Source organism: Lupinus angustifolius, unplaced genomic scaffold (genome assembly GCF_001865875.1).
Source record: "Lupinus angustifolius cultivar Tanjil unplaced genomic scaffold, LupAngTanjil_v1.0 Scaffold_26_54, whole genome shotgun sequence".
NCBI classification, from domain to species: Eukaryota; Viridiplantae; Streptophyta; class Magnoliopsida; order Fabales; family Fabaceae; genus Lupinus; species Lupinus angustifolius.
The window spans coordinates 1-16,812 of record NW_017720421.1 but is presented as its reverse complement, the minus strand read 5'-3'; the positions used below and the strand labels follow the sequence as shown (position 1 = coordinate 16,812).

Sequence of the window (16,812 nt, the reverse complement as noted above, 5' to 3'; positions counted from 1 at the left end):
TTTATGATGTTTTCTGCAACCAAAAGTTGTTGTTTCTAGCATCTACACTTTCATATATTAGTTTAGTTATCAAATAATGCATTGGCTAAGATGCACAACCTATATAGAAATTGTGAAACTGGTAACTTGTATTGATATTATGAAATAGATTAATTTCCATGTAATGGAGAGTCCAGTACTAAGAATGTGAGAGGAGCTACTTTTTAAAAAATATTTAATTTAGAAAAGAAAAAAAATTTAAATCATTGAAACATTATTTCTGTATGGTCCCATCATTCTCATTTGTAATGGTTGTGTCCTTTTTTCATCAATTTCGAGTTCCTCTCATAGTACATGATGCAAATAATAAAAATATACTTCATGGACACGTGATGATTAAATCATTTTTTTCTTAACAATATAATAAGTTGCAGAGTGAATTATAGGGTAATTGCTGTTTTAGAGATTTAATGCATTGCACATACAATTCATATATATTTGGAAGGGAACTAATGAGATGCACATGCATGTAATGAATAATGAAAGAGGTTGTAGTTGAAAACTTGCATCAGAACTCAAATTTTAGTTATAAGAAAAGGAAGAAACTTTTTTATACATCAAGCATTCTGTGTGAAGAACAATAGATGAGTGACATAAATGCAAAACTATAGGAATGGAAAGGGGAATGGTAAATTGTAATTTGATACACTATAGAAAGTTGAAAAATAAGGGGAAAACTCTTAAGAATAAAATGTTTTCACTCTTGTAATAATATTCTATTTTGTTTATAAATACAACTAGAGACTAATGACACACTTTTAAAATAAGAATAGAATTTTCAGAAGAAACACTGAATTGTTCTCAGGATTGTGTTGGATTCTTTGGCTAAAAATATTCTATTTATAGCAAAACATTGCAAGCATTATTGTATTAGTTTCTTGAGTCTTCCAACTTCCAATTGGACCCAATACGAGTGGCCTAGGAGGTCAGCGAGTATCCAAACTCAAGAGGCTGAAGATCTAGATCCTTGCACTAATAACACCCTAGTTCTAATATGTGACCCTTCAGTACTTTATTCCCTACAAAGGGGAGCCTTCCGCGACTCGAACCTGTGATCACAGGGATAAATAATCACTTTACCTCTGAGTCGTTACCAGTCAGTATATTCATGGGTTTGTGAGGTCGCATATTAGAACTGAGGTGTTACAATAAAAAAAGCACATTTTTTTGTAAAACCCAGGTTCTGACATGCGACCCCCGACCCATGAATCTATTGAGCATGTCATTGGTAACACCCCAATCCTGACATGCGACCTCCCAAATCCATTAGTATACTGAGCGTGTCATCCACTAGCTTAAGTACTCACTCGCATGTCAAGACTGATGTGTTACCAGTAACACGCTGAATATATTCATGGGTCTAGGATTAATGTGAAAACTGGGGTGTTACACAATAAGGTTCATAGTCTAATTTACATGGTAACTTATAAGAGAAAAATACTCCTAGAAGACATCTAAGAGTTGTCATAGGCTCAAATATGTAGCATGTCCTTACTCTCTACTAATACTGATTTGATCGTCAAAGTTCATTTTCAGGTACCTACCGAAAGTAGTCTAAGGTCGATTTCAGCTTGATTCAATATTGTTCTTGCACTTCAAGGCCACTCCTCAGCCCAGTTCAAGGCCAATCCGTTCCACTTAAAATTGTCTGTAACCCGATTCATCAATTCAGAGACATCATTGTCACATTCTTCCTCCACCAAACCAAAAGAACAACTTTACCTTTATAATCTTTTTCACCTTACATTCTCTCACTTAAAGTCACTTTCGATTAGTTTCCAAATCCTTTTAATCTTGGCAATGACATGCTATTTGTGGAGATATGCACCCTATAAACTTATCATTGTTGTTTGGATTTTTATGACTAGTGACATTGCTAGGTTCTTATGAATCTATGCAATATTGCATGTTTGTACATTCCTTTCTCCTACCTCTCTAACAAACGGTTTTTGAACTCCTATATGTTTTGTCCTTAAAAGAAAGAGTTTGTTTCTTACAATGTGCAATACACTACCAATAGAAAGAATCTTTTTCGTGTGTATTAGATTCTTCAAGTGACTTTTAATCCAAATTTCTTCCATACATGCTTAAGTAGCTATTATATGTTCAACTTCTATAGTAGATAGAGCTTTAACACTCTAAAACTAGTTTACCGATTAGATTTTATTTTCTTCGTTGTGATTAATGTGTGACATATTTTAGAATATAGCTCCAGCAATACGGTGCATTGTACAAATAATGGCATAGATATTGCAAATTTCAAATATTACATTGAATATGATGGTTTCTTCCAACTTCTAACTACCATCTTTGTAGAAAATAGGATCAGATGTCCTTATTCCTGTCTCACTTTGTATCTTCACCTAATTAGAGAGTCTTATTTTATTAAAACAAAAATTAATATTTTTATATTATTTTATAAAATTTGATTGACTAAAAACATGAAGATATAATTTTTTGTGACAAAAATCCTTATTCCTCTGTCCATGTTTGATATGCAATGATATAAGATGATGACATTAATATGATGATGACAATGAAAAGAATTTATTGGTAGAGGCCGTAGATGTAAGAGGGGTAGGTAATAGCTCTATCATACTAGGTGAATAGACCAACTCTATCATAACCCTAAAGTTCAATTCTACAATGTTTATATTATATTATCTACGGAACGAATCATTTTAACTTTGGACAAGAGATGCTAATGATGATTGGAATATTCTTTTTAAGTTATAGAACTCTAAGGGGTGAGCAGGACCCGGCCCTGCCCGCTCATCTAGTATGGCTCGATCATGATCGGGTCTAGGGCTGGGTTCGGATTCTAAAAATAGACCCAATTAATATTTAGGGTCGGGTAGGGACCAAACATAACCCACCCCCATCCTAGGGTCATTCGCTCGTCATGTTTGTATATGTTTCTACTCAAATGTGTATAGAGTAATGATACTCTTTTGGTCGAAAGTATCATTTATTCTTTAATTTTTCCATAAAATATACATGATTAATAATACATATATACATATATCATTTTATATATCAAACTACATATTCATAATAATAAATAATACTGAGAAGTCTTTATCTAAAATGAGTATGCATTATAATTAATCGGGTCTAGGAACGGGTCGGGTTTAAAGGCTGACCCAGTCGCTATTTAGGGTCGGGTTAGCTTCGGGTATAGGGCTGAGTCCGAGTTCAAAAAAATGACCCGACCAATATTTAGGGCCGGGTAAGGACAAGCCTTAACCCGTCCCAATCCTGCCTATACTCACCCCTACTCTAAGGGTAACATTTGTACCCGCAATTCAACAATTTCTCTCTGTCTATAGTATTGATTCAACTTCTAAGTAAAAGCATATACTCTTTCACCAAAACTTATAAAGCAGATAGCCATATTCCTTATAACAAACTTCTGGGGAGCACATCTTCCATTTCATAAATTGTGTTATTTTACGTATTACATTATTGATAAAAAAATAATTAATTATTAAACTTTTAATTTATATATTTTTTTTAATAAATTATAACAAGTGATACATTTTTTTTAAGACACAAGTTTTCTCCCAAGAAGCATCATCGATTGGGATGTTAATTATGAGAATCATAACATTGAAAAGTCGTCCCGATCAAAGCATGACCTTTAAATTTCCAAGTCTACACATTGTTTTTCAAATATAAAGTCTATGCCTTTATGCTTAATGCTCGGCTTTTGCCAAAGGCCCTTTTTATATGTAGCCTTAAAATACCTTGAAAAGCTTACTATACTTTATGTTCATTAAAGAAGTCATCAATTATACATTTACATAGATTAATGAGTTTTTTACATTGTCACTCCATTATTTACTATTTATTTTCAATTATGTTTAACTTTTCACAAAAAGTAATCCAAATGAAGAATGGATGATGCACTAATTATGCATAATTATTTACTCTATCAGTACATCAATATTACACTCATATACGTTAATAGGCCAAAATTTCATCATTTTCTTCCCTAGATTATCTTTCATGTGATGGTGGAGTGACTAATTTCTTAGGACAGTTAGGTGTGGAAATCCTTGTTTTCTTTATATTAATCATGAACTATAATCATTCTTATATCTTAGAGTAACCACCACAACAAAGAACTATTATTACATTACTATAATTTATTAAATTTTTCTATAAATTAAGAATAACAACAATTTTTTCATATAATCACAAACATCATCATTATTTTTATTTGGACCCACAATTTACATCACATTTTTATATTTGATAATAAATATAATCAACTATTAATTTTTTTTGAGTGACGTTAAAAAAACATGGGCTACTTAAAAGTTGTGTTTTAGAACACAACCTTTGAGTAGACTTTTAATAAGTAAATTGAGTTTGGTGTTAATAACTTTGGTCTAATAGTGTAAGACCTCACTAGATCTCTAAGGTTAATAGTTCAATTCTTGTGAGTGACACTTGTTAGAAGGAGCAACCACACAACCACGAACTCAAAAGGGATTAACTTCTTACCCAAAAAGTGATAAAATACCTTAATAATAAAATAAAAAGTAACATTCTTAAAATTTTAAGAACAAGGCACCAGTGTAGGTACTATTATGAGCCAATTTAATTGGTAAAATTATGGGATATGAATTATAAACATTCAAGTTCAAATTACGAAATTACACTCACTTCCTCCTCTCATTATTAAAAAAAACATTTGGCTAAAAAATAAAAGAAACAATAATCTATGATCAAAATCATAATCACATATTTATGGAACTCTAAGTCCCTTATACTTGCAAGTCTAAATAAGGCTTTCATAATATTATAAACTAAAATATTTTTACTCTAAGAATATAGTGTCAAAAGTTGTTCAAGATTAACACAAGAATATTCCCTTCACTTGTGATATTGAATTGTACAAATTTTATTCATCTTAAGCTTTTTGGTAGATTGATAAATTTGGGTATTAAAAAAAGACAGATGATAAAATTTGAGTAATTGCATATAAAAAAAATGAGAGATAATGAAAACAAAGGTTAAATAGAGAAAAAAGATTACTATTAAAATTAAATATCTAGGTCTCCACATAAAGAAATAATTAAAGATTTAGGCATACAAATATAAAGTTAAAAAATCTATCTACACACAACAAACTTACAAATTTTTAATACAAGCTATGTAAACTATGTTTAATTATTTTTCTTAAAAAGATCTATACACAACAATTATTTCATGATTGATGGTAAATGAATTACTCCTTTAGAAGTTTTCCTTATGAAATTGAAAGCGTGTAGATGAGTTTAAGCTGAACTCTTTACAAAGGTTCATCAATGTTTTTGTAAGTGTAGGACTTCCACAATAGAATACACCTGCATCATCACAAGATATAGATTATTTTCACGAGATAAAATGTATGCATCGATCGATAGTATAAGAGACTATACACTGTCATTGTATTATTCAACATTCATATTTAACCATTATCGACTCTTCACAAAAAATGTAATACAGATGAGCAATAGATGATCTACCGACTATGCATATATATTTACCTATTCGAGAATTTTCATGTGTGGTTGATAATTGACTGAAGACTTTTTTCCAGTTTGGTCTAGAAAAATGAGTTCTTATCTGCATATAGTAACATCATAAAAATGTAAGGCCAATGCAATATAGCTTTTATAATTGAATGCTCAAAAATGTTTACTCTAAATGTATACTAAATTTTGATACCCTGCTTTCTGAAACTACATCAACTCCATTTTTAGCATGTTGCAGCTTCTGAATCATGGCAATAAGCGCCGATCGCGCATCGCCTTCTTCGTATACACTAGTCAAGTAGTTATGCATATCTATAATACCCTGCAACATTGTAAACATGCCAAAAATTTAACACAAAGTGAAATATTATGTACATGGTTGCAACAAAACAAGGAATTTTTTTGATGAGTTTAGTACTAATTCTCACATCTTGGTCATATTCTGCAATATCATCCATAACACCTTTGAACCATTCAAATGAAGCTTGTTCTCTTGTTACCCAATAAAAATATGCTCTTTGAGGACCTTTCTTACTATTATATTCTGCAATATCATCTGAAGAATCCTGCACATATTGTTTTCAAGTGTTCTATGTTATGTTAATTCCATAAATAAGTACTTGTGCTTAAAATTTTGATATGTTTTCACCCAAGGAGCATATGAAATTTGGTAAATATTGTGACTTTACATGTTGAGGGCTTTCCATCTTCATGTTGTTCAAGAGATCTTTGAGAATACTGATCATCGGCGTGGCCCCGATTCCGAGGCCTATTAGCAAGAGGACATCATACCTCTTGTACTTTTGTGCTGGAGCTCCATAGGGTCCTTTGATCATGATCTTTGGATATCTAAAGCAAGAAAGTGAAACATACAATGAATATATATTTCTCATTTTTGAAAGTTAAGAACCAAGAGTTTCTATTTACCTTGTTTGTGAAGAAATGTCAGGGTTTGGATTTGAATCCGGATATGCTTTAGTTTCCATCCTCAAAAGAGATCCCCTTCTTGTTTGTGTTGTCTGGGGCTCACAAGCCTGCATTTAAACAAATCTGAACAACTTTTCTGACAACTTTACATTTTACGAGTACTTTTCGTGTTACAAAAATCAAAGTTGCATGAAAGTTATCGAACATTTTGGTATCGAGTTTATAGTTCACATATAAACATTACCTGTGCAAATCTGTTTCTAAGCTCTATAGTCCAATCGCCCAACGCTCTTATATGGACACTCAAGTAGTCATCTCCGGGGGCTGATGTGATCGAAAAAGGATGCCTGTAACAAGAGTAAAATCGCAATCATAGGCGAAGTTGATTTTCAGCTAAATAAATTTTCTGTGCACTATTAGCCAAGTATGAAATGGTTATTAGTATTACCATTCAAAACTAGATATGTCTGGACACTTAACAAAAATGTACATTCCACTTTTATACTTGAATCCTGAGGGTTTGGTCATGTATAGTGCTAGAACATTTCCTGTGTATACTATTGCCTGAAATTTCCAACTAGTAAAATCAATTTCTTCTTTCTTCAGCATGCAATACAAGGCAGAAGAATGAGTTAATACATACCTTAATGATGCATACTCGGTGATCTTTACCCCGAAAAAATGGATGAGTTCTCTCGAAAGCATAGAGTGCTACCGGAACTACAAGGTACATCCAAGTCTGCATAGAAAAATATGCTTTTAATGAATTTATGAACATCTTCATAATACCATGATGTAGCACTTAACATGTAGCAGAAAATGGAATGGACTAGTTATAATCAGATGGTAAAAATTGCGTAAATCGTATAGTTTAATGATAGTTCGAATACAGAGCTAGACGTACCGTCTTTTTTTGCCAGTCCTTGGTGAGAAATAGAAAGTATCCATGTATGATAAGGAGTATATAAACCACTATAAGCAAATGATGTGCATACCAAAAGGCATTGAAACCGGCCAAACGATGCAACGGCGAAGGTAACTTCACAACACTTTTTCTGAAATAATGTGTTGCTAAAGTGAAGCTGAAGGCCATGATCAAAACCATAGCAATTCCAGTTATACCAACAATACTCGCAACAACGCCAAGGTAAGTAGGCTGGTTATAATCGAAACCTGATCCAAGTATCGCCAAGAATTTTTGATTTGGGCACGATACTAACCTCGGAATATCACAACTGATATGCATCACAGCATGAATAAGAGTCCCTACAACAACAGCTGCAGCAATCAACTTGTGAAAGTTTATATTGTCATCGAAAGGGAGGATTCGACCAAGGAATGACGCTCTTAGCATTGTTAGAGTTCTTCGGCACATGGTAAGGATAATGAGAGCCATGTTGAACTTGAGAGTCTCAGCAGCACCCTTTGCAAAGCAGACACAGTAACCCATGACTTGAAAAGCTCCTTTATTCTTGTATTGCTCGAACTTCCAAACGTAAAGCGCCAAGTTTATGGCCAACCAAAACGCGACAACCCATATTTTTTTACCGTTATCCACTATAAATTCCGAGGCCTTAGATACAAATCTGCTAATAGGAGTTCTATACTTTCTTGGTATCATAGCTCTAGTCAAAGTCTGGGTTCTAGTATCAATTTTTCTGGTGCCATCTTCAGCACTAACCATTTGCCTTAGCAGAGTTTCTAGTTGCCACATCTGTTCAAAAATCGAAATGAGTAAGATACATAAGATATCGGTTTTAATTATATAAAATCTCAGTTGAAAAAATACAAATAATTGTGTACACATATAACCTCTATATATCCATTGTGATCCGGGTCAAGCTCTTCCATGATCAAAGATGAATATGCAGCAGCATGCTGTTTAAGGTTCCCGAGCTTATTCGCGGAGGCGCTCAACACTATAACCTTTTACACAATGACATTCAGATCATTCTGTTTTATATAAAAAGTAAGAAACACGAAGAGGTTAAACATCGAATTTACATGGTCTCAGTCCTCACCTCCTGAACCTCTTCTTCTGATAGCCTACCATCCCCATTCTTGTCACACCTGAAGATAACCAAGTTAGTTAATTTCAGTCCATTCATCAAGAATTTACGTAACATCCGAAAGGTAGATAGAAGCAGCGCTTAGTGCACGGACAGAACAGAACAGTACAGCGCTTAGTGTGCGGACAGAGCCAATTTGATGTTTCATTCCAATCTATTTATAAAGTACACCAAACATAAAACAAAACCGAAATGCGTATACGTATAGAGAGCATGTTCTTTACATGTCAAAGAATACTTGAAGCCTAGATTCGAGGTCTTTGCTAGTCATGTCCTCCCAGAATACTCTAACTTGGTCCAGAGTTGCTCCATTGTCGACACAAATGTTCCTTCGCCTCGCCAATGCGTCATACAGTTCCCCAGCAAAATCCTTAGATTCTGATCCCATACCTATTCAACACAATTTTCGATGCATCAACATATAGAACACAAGAGATATTAACATAAGAGATATAAGATAAATTACCAACACAGATTGCGAATTTCTCTTTCGAGAGCTTTCCATCAACAGCATGTTGAACAAAGCGTTTCTCAATAGACTTCCATGCATCAGCTTCTTTTCCTGTTACGGTTCGATCGAGAAACCGTAAACCCTTAAGCCCTCTAGCTGCACCTGATTGCAGCCTCTCCATTTTGATGCACTGCCCTTGAGAATTACCATTCCTGCTCCTTACATTGCTAACATTCCTGATCATAGCAGCACCATTAGGAGCTTTCACAACCTTGCTTTGTTGATAGGTTTGTACATCACTATTGTTATTGTTTTTTGGCACATGATCCACAACAATGGGATCAATGTCAATGCTATCAAGAATCCATTGTGATGAATCATCATGGGTTGTTTTTTCTGATGACATAAATGAAGAAGATTAATACAAAGATTGATGTTAATAATCAAGGGTATGTGAAAGAGAAAGAGGTGTTAGAAAATAAATGGTCAAAGTGGGATTTGAGAGAAATATCAGTATATGAATGTTCTTCCAAACTTTGCTAATAATAGGAAAAGTGATTCAACACCAAAGTGTGTCAGGTACATAACAACCAAATTAACCGAATGTAATATAACACAATAAAGTACAAAATGTTTTTGTTATGTTTATGTTTGTATTAACATTTTTCTCATTGCACATGTTCAATAATCAAACATTAATTTCAACAATAAAAAAAGTATCATGTTAGTTTTGTTTCTAAGAAAAACAATATTTTTTTCTTCATACAGAGGCAATGATATAATCTATGACGCATGCTTAATTAAGGAACTGATTACACCTTATTCGGGTTAGCATTAACACTTTTATCACCAAGGAGTTGATGTAGTGATGTAAGACTATATTGAATTTTTGGATAAGAAAAAAAGTTAAGTATTCGATTTCTGTAAATGACGGGGCAACTACGAATAGTTCCTTACCTATAGAGTGAGGAGATATATTTGATTATGTAAAAAAAAAAATCAATTTTATTGTGAAAAATACTAGTAATACATCTCTTCAATATGCATCTCTTACGATTATAATGTAAGGAGTTTAATATCTATCTGTAATAGATATTTTAATAATGTCAATATATTATTATCATTAATGTATTAAGCAATAAATACAAATGAATGACCGGTCATATAAATATAAATCTATTCTTGAAATACTAAGTAATATACATTTAAATATATGTTCGTATTATATAATTGTGGAATAATTTATGGTTACTTTACACATGTACATTAATTTCATATAAAAGTAAAGTAATTTGTGGTAATGCATGTATGTAAAAAATGTCATATCAAATGTAGTATTTATTATTTATGTGTAGCATGCATGGATCATTTTCCTCTGTAAATGTAAATTGTTCTTATGTGTTATGAGTCTCCTTGTTGAATCTGACAATTGCCAACCTCATACAAACTTGAGTGAGGAATTGAAGGAACTCTGATGTTCAAGTCAATATTTATAATTGTATATTTAGAGTGAGATTACACGTATCATCCTTATCGGTGATTTTACCTATCTATGTAGTGGGATAAAGTGGTATGTGCTCCAAGGGAGGTATGTCATCAGTATAAATGACATTAGCTTGTCCTTTCTATGTATATTAGATAGACAATATAGATTTGGACTGCCTTTATAGTGTGGACAATGTGAATTTGTACCATTCAGGTGCATGAACTTTTGGTGCAAATGAAGGTTTTACAATATAGCATGTGTTAAGTAGATCATATCTTATCATTATCGTCTTTTTCTATGGTAAGGTCGACCTTACATACATGATTAACATTTATATTACCTAATCTTCCTTAGCTTAATAATTGACCTCATTTTTAATATGGACCCATTGTTGATCTATCCTAACCGTCATGCAACACCAATTCATATCCAAATGGTGTTTTAGGAGGTGGTTCTCAACACCTTTTCTCTATTCATTTCACTAACATTTTATTTTTTTCATGGGACTTTATTGGCCACCAATTTCAAAAGAAAGAGGTAAGAGTTGAAACTTTTACCTCTTTAATAACTTTTATGATCAATTTGGTGAGAAGCAGCTAATAACACCAAAATGCATGTGTCACTTTTTCTCTAGCATCTCTAGATAGAATATAGGGTTAATGCTGCATTATACCTAACATGTTTGGTCCAGCTCTAATACGCATTAGACAAATTTTAAAGAGATGAACCCCACATAGAAATCTTAAATATACACCCATCAATCAAACTTTTTGGTCACCTAAACTAAAAGTTTGATTTAGATTGTTATGAATTGACTCTATAAACAATTAATCAATATAATATAATTGGCTTATACAAAAATATATTATAATATACATAATGGATCTTTAATTTGGTCTCCATTCATTCATGTCTCAAGCTTTTAGGTCATTTTATAACTACTATTTTCTTTCTTGCTTTTATATATAAAGACCAATTTTTTTTGATAATGACTAATGTAAAATAATAAAAAACGGGATTCACATGTATATCATTTAAACTATAAACCGTAAATTGTATCATTCAAACTAAAAGCTATCACAATCACGTGACTGAAAATTAGAACACATTAAAAATTTTAAAACAATTTAAACTGTCAAATGTCAACATAAGTTGAAGTGTCATTCATTACTCTAGTCGCAGTAGTCCTTCAATATCTAAGAGAATTAAACAATGAAAAAAATGTAAGGAATAATGACATATAATAAGTGGTGTGGATATGTTGCGTGGACTTGTAGATATTTGAGTTATGTAGGCTGAACATAACGGGTATTGATAGATACTTATTCAACTATTCTTAATATATAATTATAAGGGACGGGCCGAGTGACCTGGACATAGACATGAACCCGTCCTTTTTTGACGACGGGTCTATTCCTTTTAATCTGATCTATCATTTTTTATTTAGTTGGACGGGTCTGTCCAGTCCCTAAGTTGTCGGTTTGAGACGGGTCTATAGGTTAGACCGAGTCTTGCTCACCCCTAATTTAAAATATATTTTTTTATTAATTTACATTTGATTAAGCCATTTCACCAACCTTTATGTGTTTAAATGTTTAATAATAGAAATAAAGGTTGTGTTAACAATTGCCTAATGACATTATTTATAAATAATTAGTATTTAAATTAGAAAACTAAGTCTAGTGTTTTTCGATATGTTAAATGCAACACTATATTTTCCAATACAAAATTATTCATTTTATTTTTGTTGAACAATGCCCTTAAAAAATGTTAACATTCTACTAAAAATAGTCATTGCCACGTTCTACAATGTTTAGTATAGTTTTTCTTCTTCTTTACTTAATTTTAAAATATCTCTAGTTGTGATTGAAAAGTAAAAATTAATTAATATATTTTCTAAATATAAAAAAAATTAAATATTGAACCTAGGAGTAAATCACGAATATAAAATATAAATAAGAAAAATATTCTTTAGAAATACAGTAAATTAAAATTACGCATAAACTATATGTTACATGGCTTACATTACTTATATTACTACATGCATCGTGGCTGATTAGTGTAGGAGATAGAGCAACAACGTGTTGACTTAACTCGAGTTGAATTTTATTGAATTTTTTACACGTTGTATAAAAAAATAATTGTTCTTTTCTTCAATTATATATTGCATGTAACTATTCAGCTACCCTTTCAACTATAGGAAAATACTAATGAGTAAATAAATTATGCAACTACCCCCTTAAGCAGAAAATTTATTTTAGTTCTATTCTAATTTTTGATCAATAATAGAGTTTAATCGTAGCATATAATAGGAACCATTGATTACAAAGAAAACAATGTAAAACTATTTTCTTTGATTCATATATGAATATACCTTATCAAATCTAAAAGTCTGAAAGCTTTTATGATGCCTAACCATACAACTAAAAACACGACTCAAAGTAAGAGACTCTCACTTAATGAATATTTGGATGATAGAATGTTGTGAAATATCGAGTTGGACATCAAATCGGAATAGGTCTAATATTAGGCTTAATCAATTTAAATGGTTAAATCGTCCAGTTGGACCGGATAATTTCATACGTAATTAATAATTTTTATATATAAATATATAATTTTATCAAATTGTAAATTTTTTATAATTAATAAATATATAGAACTAACATCTTTCCATTTTCTTTGGACCGAAGTAGAACAAAACATTAGATTAATGTTTCATTTTTTTGAATTTTGAAGTGAACCGCTGGGTTCACTTCTTGGGTTAATGCGGTTTAACCATGTTTAACATAGTCGGACCGAATTTTCTCAATTAAAAGTGATTCAACCACTCATTCGGTTAAGACTGCAAATCAGAACCGTTTCTAACTTCGCTCAACGATCAGACCAGTTAGACCATCCGGTCCGGTCTAATTCTCATAACACTGTAATAAATATATACCTCTTATCCCACCCAGAAGAGGAGGGACTGTTTAAATTAAGAAGAGTTGAATTAAATATCTTTTAAGTTTATAAATTTTATACTAATAAAACAAACGTATATATATATACTATATTTCATATAAGAATATACCTTATCGAATCTAAAAGTCTGAAAGCTTTTATGATGCCTAACCACACAACTAATTGAGAAAAGTAAGACGTGAGTTGAAATAATTTTCAAATATGTAAACACTATTTTATAATTTCCATTCTAGCTATTTTATACAAATAAAACAAACATATATACTCATTATTATTAAATACTATCATAAGAGTCAGAAAACACAAACGACAATGAAATATCGAATCTCAATATATTCTTGTTATTATTATTACATCTTCTAATATAAATCATTGAAGTCATGCACTACGTGCGTGAGAGGCTGTCACCACATTCTTTCCCAAATAAAATAATGTTTATAGCCTACTTTAACTTCACTTTGTTGATCTCACGTCTTCTTTTCCCCCTTCAAATTTCATTGTTTTTTCCCTTAGGTATTGATTGAATAATTTTATTATTTATTCATATCAATGCTAGTGGTGTTTTATAAATAATTAGTTTCGAAATAGTTTTGAGTATATTTAAGTATAAAGTCTCACATTAGATATAAGAAGATGAATGAAAAAAATATATAAGGTTTTTGTTTAATATATGATGTCTCGTTTATGATTCTCCACTCTTCCCATGACCCAATAACAATGAAATCCTTAATAGTTACCATGGTTGGGTCCAAAAAAATAGTACAAGGAGGAGTGTTAGCTCATATATATTTATCGAGTAAGTGTCATCTTCATTACTGGAGAGATGAGTGTCACACAATACCAAACAAAAGACAGTATGTAATGACACTTTTATCATTTCATTTATCATGAAATTACATTTTTGTCATTAAAAATATGAAGATAAATAAACATTTATCTCTCCATTATTGGGGAAGAGATCATTGTTCTTATTTACCTTGGTTTTTTATTTGCTTACTAACTATATTTAAGAACAATGTAACTTTTTGTAGATCATATATAACACTAAGAAAAAATAATCAAGATAAAATGAATAAATGATAAGGTAAAGATATACAATTTTGGAATGTATCATATAAAAATAGAAGGATATATAAATCATATAACTAAGGGAGGTGAATGAAGTTGAGAAATTAAATGATTACTATTCTATTAAGTGATCAAAAGACATCTCATGATACTTGAGATCAAAGGTAGATAGTGTCTTTTGTACATAAGACCATAAGGAATCTTATAAGCTTGTTTATTAGCTTATCTACTAAAAATAAGTTACGTGTTTGTGAATTGACTTTTTATTATCAAGACTTTATCCAGTAGTGTAAGGCTCTACTGAATCTCTAAGGTCAAATGTTCGATTCTTAGGAGGGATAAACCACGAACCCGAAATAAATTAGTTCTTTATCCAAAAATGTGAGAGAATATATTTGGTAGTATAAAAATTGACTTTTTATTTAATAACTAAATTGAAACCTACAAAAAGATAATAAATGAGTTATGAATCCTTTGGAATTTATTAAAATCTTCTAGAAGTTGAGTTGTTTTGCGACATGAAATATCACTTGTTCTATATTTCTTATTTATATCTAATAATATGTTTGCTTATTGATAAAAAAAGAGAGAGTATTTTAACCTGAAATAAATATGCTTGTTTTACTTCAAAAAACCACTTGCTAGCTTTATTTGTGAAACTAATATGCTTTTTAACTATTGACAAAAAGTTAATAAGTAAATATATTATCGATAATGATATTCTTTTTTTTTCACTTATACATTCGTTTATACTTCATATTTTTTTCTATATCTTTTTTTTTCCTATGTACCCTCCCATTCACATATTCCAACATTTGATAAACCATGGTGCATATATTATAGAATCATTCATTGCAAATAAAGAGCATGCAAACTCTTTTCTTTTATTCCATTGTGAATAAAAAACTTTTCAAACTAATAATAGTTTGAAATCTTTTCTCAAATCCATTGTTTGTTATAGTGCTTCCAACAACCATTTTGTCCATTTATAAAATCCAAACCCCTCAACCACACAATAAATTGAATTTTAGAAGAGCTGACTTGAAATTTTCTTTGAATTATTAAATCGTGGTATTTGCACTCATAAAAAATTTAAAAACTTTTTCTTCCATGTTATTATTTAAAACATATATATATATATGGATGACTCAAATGAGAATAATTCTCATATAAAAGAGAGTAGATATACATAATCATATATTCATAAATAAAAAAAAATATTTTTAAAATCTGAACTTGTAACCTATAAGTTATATGATAAACAATCTTATCGTTATATCGAGAGTCGGTCTCGTACATGATATCTATGAGATATGCTTGTTAAATCCACAACTTGGTGGCTTCTACTTAAAGCCATGCATATTAATTGTGAGAGGCTGGCATCACATTATTCTTTGGCAAATGGAAAAATGTTTCTAGTCACAATTTCAATTTCAGTTCTTCGTTGATCTCACGTCTTCTTCATTTCCCTGAAATTTAATTGCTTTTTTCTTCTAGGTATTAATTGTTGAATTTCATTGTTTGTTTATATGTGAACTAGTGATGTTTAATTTGCAAGACAAGGTGCTAATTAAGCAAAAAGGAACATGTATCACATGGATTTAACATGGTAACCCATGCAAACTGGTCCAAAATAATGGGTGTTATATATATATATATAAATATAAATAAGGGGATGACTCAAGTGAGAAAATTTGTCATATAAAAACTGCGAGAATAATAAATTTGGGTCTTACAATCAATCATGAGTGATTAGGATTAAAAATTAGTTATTGGTCACATGATAATTATGTGCATGTATCTTTTAATCTTAACCGTTCAAATAAGACCTAATGATTCATATTGATTATTCTCATTTCTCACAATAACATATTATTTTCATACTTAAGAAAAAACATTAAGCTTTAAGCTAGCAAAGAGAAGGTGATGGTTTATAATGAAGCACAGATTTGGTTGAAAATAATGTAGTCTTCTAATTAGTGAATCATGTGACTAATGAAAACAATACTTTAAGTGAAATGCAAATCTAAATAATCTAACTAATGAATCATGTGATATGGAGTAGTATAATTATGTGAGTTATATATAGCACTCATCGTTGAATACTTTAAGTAGAATGCAATTCTAACTCATCTAAGTAATGAATCATGTTGTATTTTCTTGATACATATAGTCATAGATCATTATTATACTTAAATTAATACAAAAATCATGAACCACATATTATTATCTTGATTATAGTCATAGATCATGATTATAGAATTAAATCATCTAACTATATATATA

General features: G+C 30.9%; 1 protein-coding gene across 1 annotated transcript; it reads right to left on the bottom strand.

Annotated features, from left to right (window-relative positions):
• Positions 1-5,105: 5,105 nt before the first annotated feature.
• LOC109338475 (putative respiratory burst oxidase homolog protein H) lies at positions 5,106-9,595 on the bottom strand. The gene is made up of 14 exons (XM_019575732.1): positions 9,027-9,595; positions 8,785-8,950; positions 8,513-8,561; positions 8,304-8,417; positions 7,396-8,205; positions 7,135-7,230; positions 6,940-7,055; positions 6,736-6,838; positions 6,492-6,598; positions 6,254-6,413; positions 5,993-6,130; positions 5,758-5,886; positions 5,577-5,655; positions 5,106-5,393 (listed from the first exon to the last, which is right to left on the bottom strand). The coding sequence occupies exons 1-14, from the start codon at positions 9,415-9,417 to the stop codon at positions 5,284-5,286; spliced, it is 2,568 nt and encodes an 855-aa protein (XP_019431277.1). The 5' UTR covers positions 9,418-9,595; the 3' UTR covers positions 5,106-5,283.
• Positions 9,596-16,812: the final 7,217 nt, after the last annotated feature.

Bases quoted from the DNA above. Each gene is read 5' to 3' on its own strand.
- LOC109338475 (XM_019575732.1), bottom strand. From the start codon at position 9,417: ATGTCATCAGAAAAAACAACCCATGATGATTCATCACAATGGATTCTT. The intron at 6,839-6,939 runs GTAATACTAATA...CTCTTGTTACAG, and splicing joins GACATATCTAGTTTTGAATG to GCATCCTTTTTCGATCACAT. The intron at 6,599-6,735 runs GTAATGTTTATA...GTTTAAATGCAG, and splicing joins TTAGAAACAGATTTGCACAG to GCTTGTGAGCCCCAGACAAC.